The sequence below is a fragment of the Pyrgilauda ruficollis genome, unplaced genomic scaffold (genome assembly GCF_017590135.1).
Source record: "Pyrgilauda ruficollis isolate IOZ18807 unplaced genomic scaffold, ASM1759013v1 scaffold38, whole genome shotgun sequence".
In the NCBI taxonomy this organism is placed as follows: domain Eukaryota; kingdom Metazoa; phylum Chordata; class Aves; order Passeriformes; family Passeridae; genus Pyrgilauda; species Pyrgilauda ruficollis.
Window position 1 is genome coordinate 6418370 of NW_024525267.1, and position 20160 is coordinate 6438529.

The 20160-nt window shown below is 45.8% G+C and overlaps 1 protein-coding gene across 6 annotated transcripts in view; it reads left to right on the forward strand.

Annotated features, from left to right (window-relative positions):
* Positions 1-18260, forward strand: part of INF2 (inverted formin 2) — a 40299-nt gene extending 22039 nt beyond the window's left edge. For 4 of the 6 annotated variants that reach the window (XM_041476306.1, XM_041476303.1, XM_041476308.1 and 1 more), the window contains 18 exons: positions 720-861; positions 963-1104; positions 1605-2534; positions 3713-3858; positions 3944-4005; positions 4632-4734; positions 4818-4903; positions 5431-5531; positions 6829-6899; positions 7013-7120; positions 8019-8089; positions 8722-8842; positions 9399-9563; positions 10255-10357; positions 11147-11305; positions 12304-13014; positions 14491-14550; positions 17640-18260. In XM_041476306.1, the coding sequence (XP_041332240.1) occupies positions 720-861; positions 963-1104; positions 1605-2534; positions 3713-3858; positions 3944-4005; positions 4632-4734; positions 4818-4903; positions 5431-5531; positions 6829-6899; positions 7013-7120; positions 8019-8089; positions 8722-8842; positions 9399-9563; positions 10255-10357; positions 11147-11305; positions 12304-13014; positions 14491-14549 (3280 nt within the window). In that variant the 3' untranslated portion in view covers position 14550; positions 17640-18260. The remainder of the gene's footprint in view (positions 1-719; positions 862-962; positions 1105-1604; positions 2535-3712; positions 3859-3943; positions 4006-4631; positions 4735-4817; positions 4904-5430; positions 5532-6828; positions 6900-7012; positions 7121-8018; positions 8090-8721; positions 8843-9398; positions 9564-10254; positions 10358-11146; positions 11306-12303; positions 13015-14490; positions 14551-17639) is intronic. The other 2 variants (XM_041476304.1, XM_041476305.1) reach the window with 2 other exon arrangements.
* Positions 18261-20160: the final 1900 nt, after the last annotated feature.

Genomic DNA, 20160 nt, shown 5'->3' on the forward strand with positions numbered 1-20160 from the left:
GTATCCATGAAATTGCTCCATCCAACATTAGGGAAGAGGAAATCTTTTATTAGAGCAGCAACTGTAAAATTCTAACACTGAGGAGTCTTGAGAGTGCTGAAAAAGTCAGTTTTTTAAAATCCAGTTTTCAGTAACAGAGAAGGAGGTTTTTCAAACAGAAACATCATATTCCAAATTTGGAATTATTTGAAATCTCTGCTTAATTTATATATATATAGATATATAGATATATTTATTTATATTTTTATATAATATATATCATATGTATATCAAATATGTATAATGTATATTTGGAATTATTTGAAATTATATATCATTTCCAAATTATAGTCAAGACTAATTGACAATATTCCAAAATTGGAGTATTTTCAATTAGTCTTGGCTTTAAAAAAATTAAGGTGGTGGCCTGGTTTGGAAAAGGTTGGAATGCCACTCTGTTGTTACTACTCCAAGAATTCCATAGCAAGCCTGTGCTGGGCCAGATTATGCCATGAGAAGTCCCATTTCTTTCTATGTGTTGATTGTAGGAAGAGGTACATTCAGTTCAAGAAGGGATGCACTGGTGGCATCTCCTCCTTTATAGATCAGGCAGAGCTGGGTACTTTCAACACCAACTGGCTGAGTCTGAGAGGCAAAGAGATAAAAGCCATTTTACAAAAACAGTCATCTGAAAATTAGTGAAGGGCTCTCCACTGAAAACAAATGCTGTAATATTGCAGAGACATCGAGGAGGAGGATCTGCTTATCCAGTGTGACACATTTGAGGAGTTCAAAATAGAGGATGATGAGGAATTACTAAGGATATGTGATGGCATAAACATGAATGATCATCATGAGGTCTTTTCATCTCTCTTCAACAAAGTAAGTTGCCCCTCGCATGGGGTGCCCCTCACACAATGGCAAAGTTAATCCACTTTGCTGGGAGCCAGCCCTGCTGTGACAGAAGCTGCTCTGTCTTCCAGGTGAGCCGCTCTCCAGTCTCTGTCCAGCTGCTGTCCATCCTGCAGAGCCTGCTGCACTTGGAACCCTCTCATCACTCCAGCCTCCTGCTCTGGGAGTCCTTGGATGCCGTAGTGAACAGAGCCCTTTTACTCGCCAATGACAGTAAGAATGACACATCCATCCAGCCTTGCACACTCCTCTTGTTTTCCCTTGTCCCATAAAAGTCTTTCCCCAATGTGCAGGAAGTAATCTGTGGGACTTGGTAAGAGCTGAACAGAAGCTGAGACAAAGCTATACCTTCTGTATAAGGTCAAGTGAATCTTCATCCCTGTGGGTGGCCACATTTAGCAGTGGGCTTGGGATTCCCAGTCTTGTTTTAATGGTTAATCCCTGAGCTTTGGCTCATGGGAGTCAGTGGGAATCTGTCCTCACTGGCCTCCTGCCACTGGTGCTGGCCTGTCTTGCTGGCAGGCGTGCTATAAAGTGTTTGTGGGCTGGGCACATGGGAAGGAAATTGCCTGGAAGTCAGAAGTGTAATTGTGTAAAGTGACACCAGGAAATGGACTCTCCATGGCTCCAGATCTACTGCTTGGTGAGGGCTGAACAGCATGAACCAGCCTGTGGGCCTCATTCCCTTCCCTTACACTGACTCATTTCTCTAGTCCAAGGGAACACAGTTGAAGAAGTCATTGAGAGGCTGCTGTCTATCAAAAAACATCCAAACAAGCAAAAGCGAGCTGAAAACCGCCTGTCTGGGAGCGCAGCTGGAGGTGTCCAGGCTGAGCCAGAGCCATGTGCACGTGCAGCTCGGTGTCCAGTGGGATCATCAAACCCCACCAGGGCACCAGCAACATCCTCAGGGCCATTGGACAGCGAAAAGAAGATCTTATCCTGCCAGTTCACAGCCTGCTGTGCTCTGCCAGAGAAATCTAACCCTCCCTCCAACACTGCTGCCAACCCAGCACCTCCAGCCCCACCACCTCCACCCTCTGGCACAGCAGCCATGACCCCCTCATCCCCCATGACAAACACACCTCCAGCCCCTCCACTCCCTGGCATCCCTCCCCCTCCACCCCCACTGCCTGGCATGGGGGATATTCCCCCTCCTCCGCCTCCTCCACCATTGCCTGGCATGGGGGGCATTCCTCCTCCTCCACCCCCACTGCCTGGCATGGTTGGTATCCCTCCTCCTCCACCCCCACTGCCTGGCATGGTTGGTATCCCTCCTCCTCCACCCCCACTGCCTGGCATGGTTGGTATCCCTCCTCCTCCACCCCCACTGCCTGGCATGGTTGGTATCCCACCCCCTCCACCTCCCTTACCTGGCATGGGTGGTCTCCCACCCCCTCCACCCCCATTACCTGGCATGGTTGGTATCCCACCCCCTCCACCTCCATTGCCTGGCATGGGTGGCATCCCTCCCCCTCCACCCCTCCTTCCTGGCATGACAGGGGATCACATAGAAGCCGTGGTGGCCTCCCAGTACAGCTGCCCCCTGGGCTTGGGCAGGCCTCCCCACAAGGCAGTGAAGACACCAACGCTGAGAATGAAGAAGCTGAACTGGCAGAAGCTGCCCTCCAACGTGGTGAGAGGTGTGTGCTTCTGGCATAAAGTCACTGCTGCTTTAGGGGTGCTTTACACTGCTGCTTTTGCTTCCCAGGGGAAGAAATACTATCTTAAAGTTTGTCAGATGTGATTGACTGTTTAGATACAGAACTTCCTGATTTCCTTTACTTTTGACCTACAGAGCTGATATAAAAGTAACATGAAACTACTAATGCAATAGTAACTATTCCAACTGAATTAGTACTTTGGAATAGTTTGTTTATAACAAAAATACTTTGAACTTAAGAGAAAGGGATAGGAATATTTTCCTAATTCATTATGACGTGCCTTAGATCAGGCTCTGCTCTGACTTCCCCAAACTTTTATTACCCAGCTCATCTATGCTTGTATCTGGGTATATTGAAGTCATGAGTAAGAGTGCATGTGAGGATCACATCACATATCTCTTGATTTTTGGGTTACATTTCCCTCTACTAGTGGATTCAAAGTAGAGCATGAAATGTGAGAAGAAGCTTGGAAAAGCTGTGTCAGCTTTGTCCTAGACAAGCAAGGCATCCACTGCATGAAAGTAAGCAGAGGTGAAATCTAAATAAGGCATGTCTTCAATCACAAGAGCAGTAAAATGTTGGGATTATTTCAGCAGAGGCTTCTACAGGCATGTTAGGGTCATGATTTTTTTTTTTAAGATATAAGAAATTGCAGTAGAAATCAATTCAAGCAGTCTTATAGCCAGCATTATACAAGGAGACTTGAGTATAAAATGAAAAATGGAGAAGGACACAGTCAGATAATGTCCCAAGTTGTGTCCAGTTCCTCTGTTAGGATGCAAGGAAGCAAAAATAATATCAACCAGGGAACTAGAAACAAAATGTCATGCTGATCCAGTTTATCCACCATGGAGGAGAAGACAGTTCTACAGGGAGGGATGGGGCTGTACAGCCTCTGTGTGCCCAGTGCTGCCTCTCCCTACCAGGTTAATTGCCCTTCAGCCCCTTTGGATCCCACCTGTAGCACTTGCCCCTCCTCAATAATGACCATTTGTCCAGGACTAATATGGATAAATATGTCATATTAAGAGACTAATATGTCTCTTCTTACTTCATTCACCTTCAGAAGAGTGTCCCTGCTGGCAGCTCACCTTGTCCCAGGCACCAGGAGCTTTCAGCCGTCCCTGCAGCCAGTCTGAACTTTTTCTTTCTTTCAGAGAGCCACTCAATGTGGGCTTCTGTGAGCAGCAGCAGTGAGGAAACGATAGAGCCCAATTACAGCAGTATTGAGCAGCTGTTCTGCTTCCCACAGCCAACCCCCAAGGAGAAGACAGCAGCACCAGTGAAGGCAGAGCCGAAGGAGGTGAGGAGACCCCCTCGTTTTTTCAAGTAAAGATCCCTGCAGACAGCTCATCTAATATGAGATATCTTCTTTTTCTTTAATGAAGATCACATTTTTGGACTCCAAGAAAAGTCTCAATTTGAACATATTTTTGAAGCAATTTAAATGGTAAGATATGGCCAGTTTTCGTGACAGTTGACAAAACTTCGAGCAGGGTTTGCAGTATCTGGAAGGTCCTCATGAAATCTCTTCTAGCCAATGTGCTTTGGTGGCCCATGCTACTAAATCATCTGAACATTCCCCATTTTGTCCTACACTGTCTTTAAAATAATGAGTTTAGGTGTTTAATTATGTTTTTACATACAACTTCCCCATATGTTGGCAAAGGAGTTACATGTCCATTTTAGAGATAAAGTTGTGGCACAGACTCTTAGGGTGACACAGACTGTGAGACACACCTGGAGGTCAAATCCCTCCTCAAATCAGGGCCAATGGACATATGAAGAGTTCCATTTTCTTTTAAGATAAAAAAATGCTCAGAGACAGGATCTCAGTTGCAGGATTCATCTCTGTCCTTCAATCATTTGATCAGGGCCAGAAATAAGATTTGGGTCATAGCAGAGATCCAGGTCCTGATTCTAAGTTAATTGTGGGGAGATCCCTTTCCTTTTGGATTATTGTGATTCTTTACTAGGGAAAGCAGAGAATGCTTGCACAGATAAATCTCTTGGTAGTGTGTGATAGTTGAAAAGTGGTCTTTGGTTGATGGCTGGCTCTGCTCCTCCTCCCTGCAGCTCCAATGAAGAGGTGACTGCCATGATCCAGAATGGGGACCGGACCAAGTTTGATGTGGAGGTTCTGAAGCAGTTGCTGAAGCTGCTGCCTGAAAAGCATGAGGTCAGGAGGAAAACACTACCCTTGGTTCACAGAGCTGAACACATAGAGCAGCCCTGCAGCCTTGATTCTTTATTTCTCATTAGATAGAAAACCTGAAGGCCTTCAAAGAAGAGAAATCAAAGCTAGCAAATGCAGATCAGTTCTATCTTCTCCTCCTTCAGATTCCCAGGTAAGGTTGTTAGTCCTTCAGCCCAATCTCTTTCTTGATTTACCTCTGGGAAGTTTAAATTTCTTTATAGGAGCCTCACAGACCAACACTGATGGATGTAGCTGGTGGATTCCCCCTTCCACCTTGGAGCTATCCCTTTCCCTCTTACCCTTGGATGAAGGGCTCTTCCTGATCCAGCACGTCCTCTCCCTCTGACGCAGCTGAAGCTGGCCCAGACTCAGGGTCAGATCTGCCCAAGGAGGCTCCATAACTTAGTGAAAGGCAGTGTGAAGAAGGGGAAGCAGTGCCAAGAAGGGGAATCTCTTCTCTTTGCTGATCACAATGCACCAGCAGAACCTACATTCCTGCTGGTCCCCGGGGCCAGCAGCAGCCCCTCACCTCCCTCCACAGGCCACACCAGTGGTTTGGTGTGGATGTGGCTGACAGCACTGTGGGGTGGCATGGGCTTGCTGGTGATGTGGGCAAGAGGCTGCTGTGCTGGCTGAGATCCCAGTGCCTTCATGCTGAGAATCCATCTCCACCCTCAGCTACCAGCTGCGCATTGAGTGTATGCTGATCTGTGAAGAGACCACCGTCGTGCTCGACATGATTCAGCCCAAAGCTGAAGCCATCCGGAGAGCCTGTGAAGGTACAGATGACCTCAGCTTATTTCTGGGTCTGATTTAAGACAGGAAATTTCAACCCCCACAGAACTCCCCTGGAGCTCTGCAGTATTACTACCCAAACCCCAAAGAGCTCCTGTGTGGTCCATTCACTGGTTTGCTGCAAATGGGATGCAACTTCAGGTATCTCCACTGATGGTCAAAGCCTGTAACAGGACCAAAGATTATATTCTCTCATTCTCACCCCTTTTTCTCTGCAGCAGATGTATTCCCCTGAAACACTTTGAATGGTGAAGTGCTGAAGTTCATCAGCCCTTTCAAAGGAGCTGAATTTAGACAGCAGAGCTGGCCCTGCTGCAGCTAATTCATCCATCCAGCATTATTTCCCAAATTAAGAACTTCATACAGCAATTTTCTCTTCTGCCAGAAAACTTCCCCCAAAAGCAGCGATGCTTTAGTATTTCTCTGCCTAGAAATGGAACCAGAAGAAAAAGGTTGTTATTTTGGGTTATAAATTGCTGATGCTCCAATATGCTGAGTACACAGAAAGTTTATGCAATAGATTTTGGCTTCCTATGGCAGAAACCTTTGGTCCCACTCCTGAGAGCAGTGTGCTCTTCTTGGCACTGTCAAGTGTCACCTGTCCTACAGGGCCAGTTCCCCCAACTCCTGCTGGGGTTTTCTCCAGCTGGCATTACAGCTGTTTGCTGGGATAAATTGAAGCTTCCCCCGAAGTGACTTCTCAGCAGCCCACTTGTTCTTTTGGAGCTGCTCCTGCCTCAAAGCTGAGTGCTTCAGAAAGCACAGCACTGCAGCACCCTGTCGTAAGAGCAAGGACAGGGACTGTACTCTTCATGCCTGGTCAATAATCACCTCTACCATGAGACACCAGGAACGGGGTGAGCCTGTCTGGTTTTAGCAGCTGGCAGGTGATCGTAGTGCAGTCAGAACTGGCTTCACAGCAACAGTTAAATAAAGATGGCAAGATTCAATTTGCAGCCCAGTTACCCTTGCCCACACTGGGAAACTTGGAAGGAAGGCAGGACCTTGATTGCTGTCAGTGAGGAAGGTCCAACTGCAGGTTATTTGCCATTAGGAAATGAGAGACCAGATGTAAAGAAAAAAACATAAGTCAACAAAGACTTTGACAACCCATGGAACTGAATCTGCATGGAATCAGTTTCTCTGCCGGTTGGGCATTGGGCTGCAAAGCCAAAATACCAAATTTGATTTAGTGGAATTCAGAATTCCAATTTCAATGCAGTTTAGGAAATGTTCTGGTGTAACAGAGGCTTTTGCTTAAAAGTCCTTTATGTTTTTCAGATCTTCTAACCAGTCATCGCCTGCCAGTCTTTTGTCAACTGATTCTTAAAGTTGGAAACTTCCTGAACTACGTAAGGACTTTTTTTGTCTTCTCCTCCCCCCATTACAGTCTGTGAATGATCTCCTTTAGGGTTGTAATTTGGATGGACACAGGAGTTACATCTGCTTTTTTTCTCTCTTGTAGGGAAGTCACACAGGCGATGCCGATGGGTTTAAAATCAGCACTTTACTCAAACTAACAGAAACCAAAGCCAACCAAACCCGCATTACACTGCTCCACCATATTCTAGAGGTACCACTGCCAAGTCCTGCACAGTAGGGAAGAGGGAGGGTTTTACCACAGATGAAACATTTCTCCTACTCTGCTGTTAGCTAATGCCACATGCTCATACTCATATCCTCTCTGGCAAGCCCCAGAGTGTCACAAGTCAGGAGAATTTGAATCACTTTGGTGACTCTGGTGGAGGCTGCTTGTGGGCACTACTCCTTATTTTAAGACTTGATCTGCTTCCCTCCAGCATCTTTTCCCACAGTGTCTGCAACTTCCTGTCATATTTGTGCAATCTGCGCATCAGCAGCTGCAAACTACAGAGCACAAAGCTGTCCTGGCTCATCTGTACCCATTCAGCCTTTCTGCCTTTCCATGGACTTTCCCTTTTCCTCCAAACTGTGCTCAGGCTTTTCATGCTTCTCTCCAAGCCCCCATGGTTTTCCTATTCCCTGCAATGATGTTTTTATCTTTTTTCTCCATGTTTTGCTCTGCCATCTTCATTCATCAGTGTCCCTTGGTTTCAGTAATGCGTGTTCAAGCCCCGCTGTAGCTGGCAGTGGCTTCAGCAAGGACAGCTGTGAAAGTAAAGAATGCAAGATTCAAGGCCTTTTAGTGTCCTTCTGGGACTGTGGGAAGTGTCAGATTACATCAAACCATAGTCTTGCTCCCCTCCATGCTCAAGAAGAGCTCTGCTTTGCTTTGAACTACGAGTATTTCTGAGGGTTCAGCGTTCTTCTGTGTTTTTATAGCCAGGGGAAACGCCTTTCCTCTCTGAATGTGTAAACTGCAGACAGGGGGGCAGTAGCAGAACACAGCACAGTCATCCTTCCTGGACACTTCTGTCCATGTGTCTTTCCCCCAGCTTCCCCTCGGCTCCTGCCACACACCAAATAACACTTCTTTCTTTCTTCCTCTTCAGGAAGTAGAAAACAGCCACAAGGACCTACTGGAACTGCCAAAGGATCTTGAATATGTTTCAAAAGCAGCAGGGTAAAATTGTGTGTCACTTCCTTTGAATTAAAAACAAAAATAAATCCCATGCACATCAACAATGTACCAGAAATTAGGACACACACAGCTGGTACAGAGATTAACAAGATGGCATCTTACATAGTTATAACTGAAAGATTTGGCTGATGAATGTTGAAAGCCCTTTAATATATAATAATTCTACTACAGCTGGCAACACTTAGGGCTGAAATTTGCAGAGCAGTCAGTTAAAACTGCCTCCCAGACCCTTCTGAAATGTGCACTGCTTTTGTGGTGGTAGGAGCTGGTGGAGGTCAGCTACCCAGACAGTTCTGAAGTACCTCCAGGCAGGGGAAGTGAGCTAGTGCTGAGCACAGGTGGAGAACAGCCTTTGAGCAGGTGGGCTTTTTTTGGCATTCATCTATCCAATACACAGAATTGTAGGAAGGCCTGGCAGCTTTTCCATAAGTACTGTGGGAGGAAGCTGGTTTCCATGAACTTGCACTGTATAGAAAGTTCAGAGCACAGGGTTCAGTTCAGTGAAGTGGTGGGAAGCAAAGGGGTGACCAAACCATCACTTCAGACTTATCCATTCCTTGGTCAGCTCAAAATGCTGGAGTGTCAGCTAATGGCAGGGTTCTGTGTGATTTCAGAATTAATCTTGATATTATACGCACGGAGTCTGGTACCAATTTAAAGAAGTTGCTGGAGCTTCAGCGGAAAGTCTTATCATCAAATGAGGATGTGAAACAACAGTATGAGAAACCCATCCAGGTCAGTAATGGAGCTGCCTTAGATCTCCCCCATTACACATTGAGAGGTGGTGCATGGTACATCTGCAGCTGAGGAGCCTCACGAGAGGGGAGAAAATATTGCCACAAGACATGCTCTCAAATTTGGAAATAGGCTGCAGTGCCACACAACCAAAATGTACATTTGGCAGCTGCACCCCAAACCTAGATATCTTTGGTGAGGCCACTTCTTAGGGTGTGTGCCCCAGCTGCTCTGTCCGTGCTTCTGTGTGACTCCTCACTTTAAGAGAAGATGGGCATCTTGTGTGTGGATCTCCAGAGTGGAGCCCTTTGCTTGGGATTAAGCTTTGCATGGAGCTTGCTCAAGCCAGACTGCCCTATAAATTGGTACAGCACAGTTGCCAAGAGCAAAGATCATCTGAAAATCTTATTTCTTCTCACCTGCTTCCCAAAAGCTCTGCTGCAGTTAAAAGCCAGGACCCAGAGTCCTGCTCTAAGCTCTAATCCTTTCTCTGTGAGTGCACTTCAGTCGTTGTCCTCTGGATGGTGTTTTACTGTGTGCTTTTAATGCATTTCAGGACAGCATTGATGCCTCCAGAAAGCTGGAAGAAGAATTTGAAACCATTGAAAAGAAGAGAGAGGAACTTGCAAATTATCTCTGTGAAGATCCAAGCAAGTTGTCCTTAGAGGACATATTTAGCATCATGAAGACCTTCAGAGATCTCTTCATCCGAGCCCTGAAGGTTGGCACCTGCAAACAGGAGCATCCCTAGTGCTGGAAGCTGCCTCCATTCCAATGGACAGGGGTGGGATGGGCACCCCAGTCCGGGGGGGAACTGGTTACAGCCTCCTCCTTTTGGCACTTGGCATCAGGTCTCCCAGTGAAGTGGTGTCTGATCCCTTCTCCACTGCATCCTCATGCAGTTCTGGTGCTGCTGGGCCTGGCCCAAACACCAGGCATTTGTGATTTTCTTGCAACTTTAGCTTTAGAGTCAGTCACAAAGATGCTTTTGGGCCAAGTGTGCAAGTTTTAGAGAAAGAGGCTTACAAAACTTAACCCTTTGCTCCAGCCTGAGCAAACAGGCTCAGAGGGGGGATATGTAGTAAAAAAGCCACCTGTTTGGAAAATGCTGTGGCTTCAGTATCTCCCACTTTCACCTCAGCTAGAGGTCAGGCAGGTGAGCACAGTGCAGGTAGCTGTGTGAGGCACATCACCACTGCTACCTCTGACTGGGATGTGGCAGAGCATGGCCAAGTCAGCAGTCCCCTCTCACCATTTTGGTAAGACAGCCCTTATTCCCAATGCCCATTTTATTTATTGCACATGACGAAGCCAGGATTTCTCTTCCTTCATCTCTAGATCTCCTTTCTCTTCATCAGCTTCTTCAGCAGACATTTGCCCAACCTTCTCATGCCACTGTTACCTTCCTGCAGGAAAACAAGGACAGAAAGGAGCAAGCTGCCAAAGCAGAGAAGAGGAAAAAACAGCTAGAAGAGGAAGAGGGGAAGAGACAGAAGGGAGAAAATGGAAAAGTCAGTGAGTATCTGAAATGGCTTCAAAAAATAGAGATGGAGCCATAGGAGCTCTTTGGCCCTGCTTTAATGGACCAGTAGTGGTAATTTATTTTGTAGGTTTCTAGGTGCTGGCTGACTAAAGGCTTTTAGGTGTCTTACAGCCATAGCTAAGAATTGACTTTCCACAGTTGCAGCTGGGCAGAGAAGTTAATTTTAGGTTTGCTGACTGAACAGCAAAGAAGAAAGAAAATCACCACAAATTAAACATTTCAGTTAACTTTTCCAGTTTCTAAACATAACTTTTGAATCCCAAATCTAAAAAGAAACATTTGACTTATCCACCATCCAAGGTCCTCATATACACTTGAATAGTCTCTCTTCACCACAGTTGTCCCAAAAATCTTACATGTTGCTTAAATATGCCTTCTTCTGGATGAAAATGAAAGGCTGAAAAATGTAATTGCAAGAAGCTGAGAGGAAAGAAAAATCAAAGTTATTTTTCCTCAAAAAAAGAAAAAAATGTTTCCCACCAACATTGATAACAAACAGAATATTTCACGGTCATGGAACAGCCAGGGACATATCCAGGCAGAGCTGGTGCCAGGCTGTAGCACCTGGACTTGGGAGCAAATCCCTTGTGTTCACCAGGATGGGCTGCTGTGGGATCACAGAGCACTGGCTGCTCCCAGGTCTGCTGTGGGTGCCTTGCTCCTGCCCGGTGGCTGCAGGAGCCGCCTCCAGCAGTGGCATCCCTGCAGTCTGCTCCTGGCCTGTCTCAGGGACAGGTGTAACACCCATCTCTCTCCCCCAGTCAAGAAGGGGCTGGTGAAGCAGGAGGAGGTGTGTGTCATCGACGCCCTGCTCGCCGACATCAGGAAAGGGTTCACGCTGAGGAAGACGAAGAACAGACACGAGGCCGAGGCAGTTCCTAAACCCTTGTCTGCAGAGAGCCCAGAGGAAAGCCAGTCTGGTAAGGACACAGACCTGACTGTACCTGCAGCTATTCATTCCCATCTGCCTCTGAGCCAAGCATGCACCAGTGAGAAACTTCTGTGTTTGTATTTGGGGCATTTATTTAAAAAGGCTTTGCAGCCAGTGCCAAGGAGAAGAGGAGCAGAAAGCCTTGAGCTGTTGCTAGCCATGTCTGTCCCAAAATTAGCAGGAATTTGGAGCAGCATGGCCCTGCATCTGTGTTGATAAACCCTCTGAGATGCTTGACCCCCGTGTCAGCCATGGCACCATGCTGATGGGGCACTGCTGTTATACCCCACACAAGTTCCCTGCATGCTCTCAAATCTCAGTAGCACTGTGTTTCTGTCTTGGAGACTGCTGCCTCCCATCTTAGTCTACACTTGTGAGACTGAAGAAACCCTTTAAAAAAGATAAGAAACCCTATTTGCAGAAGTACCCAAGTCCTTTAGGTGCTTGTGAGGAGACAGCCCATGGGTTTATCTTTACTTTGGTCTCTTGACCTCAGTGTCTCATTTGCAGTTTGCAAATCCAAGGACATTGGTCTGTCCATGGCTCTGCTAGACCTGCTCTGCAAGGGCAGGTTAAGGCTGGCTGATGGGCAGACTTGAAGTCCTCACACAGCCAAGCCAACAGTCCAGCCCGGTCCAGGACCTCACAGGCAGGTTCTCTCTTCTGCTGTAGACTTTCAGGCTTCCTTGCAAGTCCCGGAGCCTCCATGGAAATCAGCCATTTTGTAGCAAAGACACATTAACACCTGCTGAAAACAAATCAGGGGCTTTGCTGAGCTGGAGCCTGGACTCCAGCCAGGGTGACCACATGGGTATAAGGAGGGGAGGTACAGGGAGGATGAACTGGCGCTGCCTCTGCATAGCTGCTTTAGGGTCAGTGCTCGCTCCACAGGCAGCTGCTGACCTGTAACCTCTGCAGGGTAGCTGCATCTTGGCTCATTCCTGGTTAAACTTCAGCTGTGGCTGATTGTGTGTTTTCTGTTTAAAGGACAGAGCATGAAGGATCCACAAGCAGCAAGGAAGCAGATTGATGACAAGACCAAGCAAAACAAGGATGATCATCCCTCAGAAAGCACTCCTCCCTCAACCACTGCCCCAATGGAGACAGGTGGAGGTGTTACAAATGCTTCAGCTTCAGGCCAGGTATCTGAAAACAGTGCTGGAGGAGGTCTGCCACTGGAGTCCCAGACCAAAAGCCCCTCAGAGAGCATGGTGGAAGCTGATGGAGCCAGTCAGACCACGCTGGGCCATGGGATGGAGCAGTCAAACAACATGGAAAGCCTCCAGCCCAGCTCAAAGAGTGGCTCCCTTGCCTTCTCTGTGGCTGACATAGGCACAAGGATAAGCTTTGTGAGCAGCACTTCAGCCTCTGCTCTGAGAGACCAGCTCAGCTGGACTAACGGGTCCATGCCAGGAGGCCAGGACAAGGAATGCCCAGCTGGTGGCTCAGAGGGTGCTCAGCCTGCTCCCTGCAGTGATGCCCAGCAGGCAGAGTCAAAAGAAATGACCAAGGAAAATGAAGACCCGGGTACAGACTCGCTGTTGGACACATCTCAAGACAAGTCCTTCTCAGAGGAGCCGGCCACTGACTCCTCTTGCTCAGCAACACTTCCCCCAGAGCAAACTCACAGCGACAGGGAAAAGCAGAGGCCATCAGGGAAAAGGAAGAAGAAGAAGAGGCACAGCAAAAGCTACTCAGGTAGCCTATTTTATAAATAGCTCTCGGGGACTGACTTAAATGTGGGAACCTTCCTGATATATTTGTATACACCTGTTTCTTTCCACTTCAAGGCCCAATGCCCCCTGCCCCTAGAGTCACACTGTGTCATGCAGCTATTATATTTTTCAAACCTGAAAGAGCTTTAAAAAGAAAAACCCAAGCATAGTTCATTCTGGTGACACATATAAGTAGTTTATAAAGGAGTAATGATGAATCAATAATTCAAAAGCCCATTACACATATGCAGTAAAAATGGCAATAAGCACATCTGTCAAGTGTGCTAAAGACAGCTACAAGGCATGGTTATGTGCAAACAAGAGCTCCATTAGGCTCCAGAGCAGTGATTAAGAGCAGTTAATACTTGGTACTTAATCAGCAATCACCCCCTCTGAACTACTTATAAACACATAAAAGCAGCAACATCAATGCTGCCTTGGGGTTGTTTGGTTTTTCCCCTCATTGCAACAGCACTTTGCCTGACAACCTGCCCCAGGGGTACTTTAGGTGGCTTCTAAACATCAGGCCCTCAAACCATCACTGCAGAGGGAGGGGGAAGGGTCAGTCACTGAAAAAGAGCATCTTGCTGATGCTTCCACCAAGGATCATCCATCCTCCACCTGGGCTGCCCTGCTGGGGCTGGGAGGGAGCTCAGCTCCTGAAGCCACACAGGCCCCCCTCTTCTTACCAAAAGTCCTCAGCCAGTCCTGGGAAGAGTGTCCAGGTCCTTTAGATCCTACCACCCCTGCGTCAGTACCTTAATCCCAAATTGTAGATGCCTCGTAGGGAAGACAGATGGGTCTGTAACCCTTTAGAACTTAAAATATAGTTTCCAAAGCCTGTTTACTGCAAGATCCTGAGGTCAAACAAATGGGCAGGCAAATGGGAAAGTCTCTTTTTACCAATGCTTGATTTTTCCCTTTCAAGGAGAAAGGAAAGGAGGGTTTGAATACCCATTGCTGAGAAAGACAGCATAGGCTGAGCAGCTACCACAGAGGGACTTACCCTTTTAATGCAGCATGCCGCAGGGTTGTAGTAATTTACATTTCTAAACATGCCACTTTCCCCTAGTTAAAAACAGGCCACAAATGAGAAGTGATTTCCTGTAATGTTGGTTCCTGAAGTTGCTTCTCCTGAGGAGCAGAAGCTGCAGCAATGGGAGCATCCTGTGCTCCCAGCCCTGGCAATGCTTTCCTGACACCTGAAATTAGGACTTCTGGCTTAAGAACTGACCCCAGCCTGCAAAAGCCACAGGGTTCCCTGGGCATCCAGGGATGGCATCAAGAGGGTTGGAACTAGATGATCTTTAAGGCCCCTTCCAACCCAAACCATTCAAAGATTCTGTGTTCTTAGGGACCTCTCTGCTACTACATAGTATTTTCATCATAAACAGTTCCCTGTTGTTACCCTGGCCTTGCCATGATCAGATATATTTAGTGTCTCTCTTTTGTTCAAAAGCAGAGGTTGAGACTGATACTGGAGATAATAAAACAAAAAAAGGTTGTGTGGCACAATGAGGTATGTAAACTCACAAAGATTTCTTTTTTTTTTTGTGAACTAACCACAGCACTGGGACTTCACAGACCTAATCAGTATTCAGCATATCACCTAAGCTTTTTGTCTTTGTGTCTAATCACAAACACATGTGAAATAAATTTGTTACTCTGATTTTTACTCTCCAGGGTGTTGATCTTGTGTTCAGTGGAGTCAGTGCTGATCTCCATTCGACACATGGTCACAGCCCACATGCTTGTCCTCTGTGTCAGCAGCAGCCAAACTGCTTCTGCCTGCAGATAATTAAAAGCCATTATTCTAACCAAACAATCAGACTTCATGTGATGAACAAAGTCCTTGCTTTGATCACATTATTTTCTCAAAAACTGTAAAAATGCAATTTCAGTACCTACCTCCAGCAAAGAGCATTTGGTTTGCTTGTGGGTTACCACTTTCTATAGCACTGTTTAAATATGGGTATCTGGAAAGGGGAATAAAACACTGGACCCAGAGGCAAATACCAGCTGGGGCAAGATACCAGCTCCCACTCGAAGCTAAATTCAACTCCAGAGTTGCATCCCTGCATCCTTCACTGATGCTGGCAACATATGGTTGCCCCTCAAAAGGAGCTTGAGGATGAGACTTTCATTTGCAAAACTTCCCCTGTTTTTACAGCAAGTGGAAAGAAAAGCAAGAAAAATAAACAACTGAAATACCCACTGTACTGAAATTGCATAGTTACGCCTTGTCCTTTCCATGCTGATGAGCATCTCTTATGGACTAAATCAATATCATCAAATCTCTTTGTCTTGCTTCCTGAAAGGAATGTATTTATTGTCCAGCATCCCCAGTTCCCTGGGGCTGGGAGCCCAGCTGGGAGCCGTGCTCCTGCACAGAGACAGGAGGAGTCTGTGCAGGATTTCCCCACAGGACTGCTTTTGTTCCTGCACCTGGAGCATCACTGCTAGCAAGAGAAAATGGGATATACTTTGGGTAGTTACAGTCCTCACTACTCCTGCCCTCCTTTTGGCCCTTTTCTTGCAGTACCATAGGAGTACCTGAAGTGGAAGTAGCTCTGTTGGTTAAAAATCTAAGGAAGATTTCCTGCAGGAACAGAAAATAGTAGCAATGGAGCATAGGTGAGAAGCACACCAGGACCAGTGGACAAGCTGCATTGGAAGGGCAGCTGGAACCATGAGTTAAGCTTAACTCCAAATTTTTTTTAAGCATACAGGCTTAAAAAAAGTCATATTTGAAAAAAAATATATGAAACACAGTTTTGTTTTGTCCTAGGAAGACATAGAAATGCAGCACAGACAAATGCAGGGGCATACAATATCTTTATGAAGTCAGGCAGGAGTTTCACTGCATCCTTGGAATGCAGTGCCTGGCATTGCACCAGCAGAGCCCACCTGGGCTTTGATGCCAGGAGGGCAGCAATGAGCTGCACCTCAAAACCTGCACTTCTCTTTTTCCTCTTCTTCTTCTGTATGTCAGCAAGGGCAGCAGAAGCAAAACCCCATTTACTTGTTTAAATCTCCTGCCAGAGAGCTTCCTCTCCCAAATGCAGCTCCTGTCTTGATGAGACAGATAAGACAGAACTTCTTGATAAGACAGATTCAGCAAGCCTGGAGTGTTACCAATCAATATTTTTCCCTAGGATCTTCCACCTGATTTTTTTTTTTTAATTTTATGTTTTTTCCCAAGCAAACATAGTCTGTTCAGGTCTCCACTAGCTCTCTTTTGGTACAGGATATTTCTTTTTCTGGTGGATTTGCTGATGTGGAAGTAAATGTCTCAGTGAAGCCACAGAAATCTTCTTCCTTCTTGTGCAGATCCAGTTGCAGGGATCAAGACTCAAACCCCTTATGAGTTTTTACAGCTTCCCTAAAAGCAGCAGAGGGCAGGAACTCTGTGGTAATATTTCAGAGCAGTAAAAGACTGTAATCAGCTACTGAGTTCTGGCTTCACCTTGACCACATCTTGTTATGCAGCAATTTCTGTAATAATGTCTTTAAATGTCAGCTTTTACATCTAAAGAGTGGTATTCCACATTATCTTAATGTTCTTGAAAGAAATGGTTTAGCTGTTTTTCCTCTGGAATCAAGGCACTGGTGGGCACACTGTGTGCACCCTGGTAACATCTCAACTCATTGCCAACCGTGTCCAGAAAGAGCTTAAAGAATCATTTTATAAAGGTGACAGTAAAAGAGAGGAGAGACTGTACAAACACGTGGACTCAAGAGAGCTGCTCTTTGAGTGTGCCTCCCTTAAACCCTAGAGAATTGCTACAGACAAATGTTCATGTCTGTTTGTGCAGCTCCCCTTTTCCTCCCCTCTGTATGTCACTTGGAATGGTTAGGGGGAAGAAAAGCCTTGGAAGCACAATTCCATGAGCAACTGGGCTTTAGCAATTTCCTTTCTCACAAACCTACTTGATTTATTCCCTAGAAAGCAAAAGGAAAACCAAACCAGGAGTACAGACCAGCTCAGAGACCACAGCCTGGCGAGGAGGGAGGGAAAAGGCAGAAGGGCAGCTATGACCTGCCCACAGCACAGTGGCACATCAACCTTCCCCTGCAAAGACACAGAAAGGATTGAGAGTCCAGGTTTTCCTTTAATTCTTGAGGGACAGATGATTCACCTCCCCTTCTGCAGACCCAATATTGTTTGTGGGCAGTTTTTAAACAGACTGTGAGAATGTCATCAATCTAATGCTCATCTTCCTGCTAGCCCTTTGCCTTCATGTCTGCCTTCAGAAATGGTATTTGATTCAGTTATGGAGTGAGACAGGCTACAGTGTGCTGCCCCATCCTTCTGACAGTCCTGCTAAATCCTCTAGATTTAGTTACCTCAGCAATTTAATACCTAGAAGGATACATGTTATTGGACTAAACTTAAAAGCACAGTTGCCCAAACTCTGGAGCATCAAGATTGGTTCCGGAAACATGAAGTTTTTATTAAGTACATCAAACTACCTGTTTTTAGATTATCTGAGGAACAGATGAAACTGATTTCCCTAGCAGCACCTCAACCATTAGATACATTAGCATGCAAAAACACCACTTTTGTTCATAGTTGCAAATAATTTACATTTCCCCCTCTTCCTGCAGGTGTCGTGGCAAGGCAGAAGGTATGAGAGAACCTCTCATGTGTCCCTGGAGTGCTGCCAGCTTCTGGGACTCCAGGTTCTGCATCAATGAAATGCCACCATGGACAACTTCTTCCCCATGAAGACCCACAGCCTCTCCTCATGCAGCCTTTCACCCCCCTCCCCAGGACCTAAAGAGCCTCCCCAGAGACTTTGGACCCCTCAGCCTGTGCCTTGCACTGGGCACCTGTGGGGGCAGGGGATGGTTCTGTGCATAGTGGTGGTGAAAGGGTCAGACCTGTCATCCACTGTCCTGGAAGCCAGGTCTTTCAACCTGCTCTTAGGCCAAACTCCTCTTGAAATGACAGCTGAGTGTGGCCCAAGAACAGACTGCAGTGTTTAGCCCTTGAAGAAGTGTTAAAAACAGTAGTGCCTCAATTAAATTAAGGGTATAAATTAAGCAGTGGCTGTACCATCACAGGTGGGGGTGTGTTGTGTTAAGTCCCTCTTCTCATTGCCCACTGATGACTTATATTGGACCAGGTCCAAGACCCAGATTAGACAAATGTATTTTTACTCTCAATTGCTTAAAGCAAGGGAGATTGGTTACAGGGAAAAAAAAAAAAAAAAAAAAAAAAAACAAGTAAAAGAAAAAGTATGTATTTTACTAAGCATATGGCCATATAAACAGTGTCTGGTTCCTACATGATGCTTATGTGCAATTAAGTTGAAGTGCATCAGTAGTCTTAAGTAGTCTTGTCATACTCCCTGATGCATCCATCAGCTTTGAGAGAACCAGGGCCCTGGCTTCTCTTGCTAAAGCAACAGGAAGAGGTTTTCCAGAGTGTTCTATTGGACACATTTTCAGCTTATCCTATAGTAAATCTCTGGGTTTGACTTCCATTGTCAGCTGCTTGTACTCAAAGAGTCTGTGTCCAAGCTGCAGAACGTGTGGAATCATGTTACTTTGGCTTTAAAACTGGGACTGTGCAGTACTGTGTTTTCAAAATTCAGAGCTTTATTTCTCAAGTTTTGTAATAACACTGTATAATAATTTTGTACATAGCTGTCCATTTAAAATTATCTATGTTTGTTGAATCTATGGTGTGATATGTGCTGAAACATAAATCCAGTGGAAGAGCTGGGTACATTTCAGAACTGTTCATTTATATGGTAACTCACTGTGGCTAAACTAATGTGCAGGCTAAAGCTTATTTTGCTCTGCTTAATAGGGCTTGTAATGTCCTTGTTATACTGAAAACTTAGAAGTGAAACCAAGAATTAAATCACTGGTTTGTTTAACCCAGGCATCACTATGATAATATTGAGAACTGGTCAACAGAAGCAGAGGTGAGTTGAGAACAGACACGTGGGCACGTTCAGTGCAGGAGACACTGCAGAGTAGCACAGCCCTGTTGCAACAGAAAACTCCTTCCTGCTGGCAGAAGCAGGGATACCCCCAGCATTCCCTGGAGAACCATGTCACCCAGGTTTGGTTTGCAGGACTGTCTCTAGCACATCTACAGGTAACTCCCCTTTTTTCCCCTCTTTTCCAGTCTCAGAGCACATCACCCAAGCACCATATTTTTACTCCTCAATCTAGCTCTGCTGCTCTCAGATTAGACTCCAGGCTGCAAAAACCTGAGTATTAAACACATTCTCCCAGCTCTGTGTCTCCAGAAGAGCCTGCAGCCCAGGCTAGCAGTGCACAGCCAGCCTCCTCCTCACCACCTCACTGTTTGATCAAAAGGAACATCATCATTTGGAGATGCAGGAGTGGGGAACAAACAGGTTTTCTGGGTGTTACCTAGGGAACCTTTCTGCTGATGTCCCACTGGCTGCTCACTTCAGATACTGCAGCATGTGTCCATTTCTCCATCTGGGTCTTTCAGCTTCCCTGATTTCCACCCAGAGAGAGCAGCTCATTTCCACAGCCAGAGTTTTTATTACTCTGTGTGCTTACCTTGGCCTTAAAAGAGAGGGTTTTTGGCATTATCTGTCCCTTGCTTTCAAGAGTTTACAAAGAAATGGGTTATTTTAAGCCACCAGAGGCTCTTTGTTCAGTAGTCATCTGTAAATTATCTATTCAATCACATCCCAATCAGCAGCCTCAAGCACAACATTTATAATTTATTGCTCAGAGCAGCTCTGCTTCCATTACAGTGATTATTTCAGAAGAACAGAAGAAAATAATCAGAGCAGGTCAAAGACTGAAATTCAACTGGGATGTGCAGTTTTGTTCCATTTATGAGCTTGAAATAAAGCTCATGACCCTGAAGATTTTTCAGTGGTTGCAAGACCAAATTAATTGTTAATAACAATAAATTGTTGGTGAAAAGAATATAATGGCCAATTCAACAGAGCTTTGGTCTTTTAAGTCAACCATGAGTACAGACCTCAAAATAGAATTTCTGTGGTGTCTTACAGCAACTGCACACGGAGTCTGGTATGTAAACCAGGCTGTGATCACCACAAGCTTCTTGCTGCCAAATAAATGCATATTCTGTAATTAAGCATTGGCTATATGATGAAATGAAAGTACA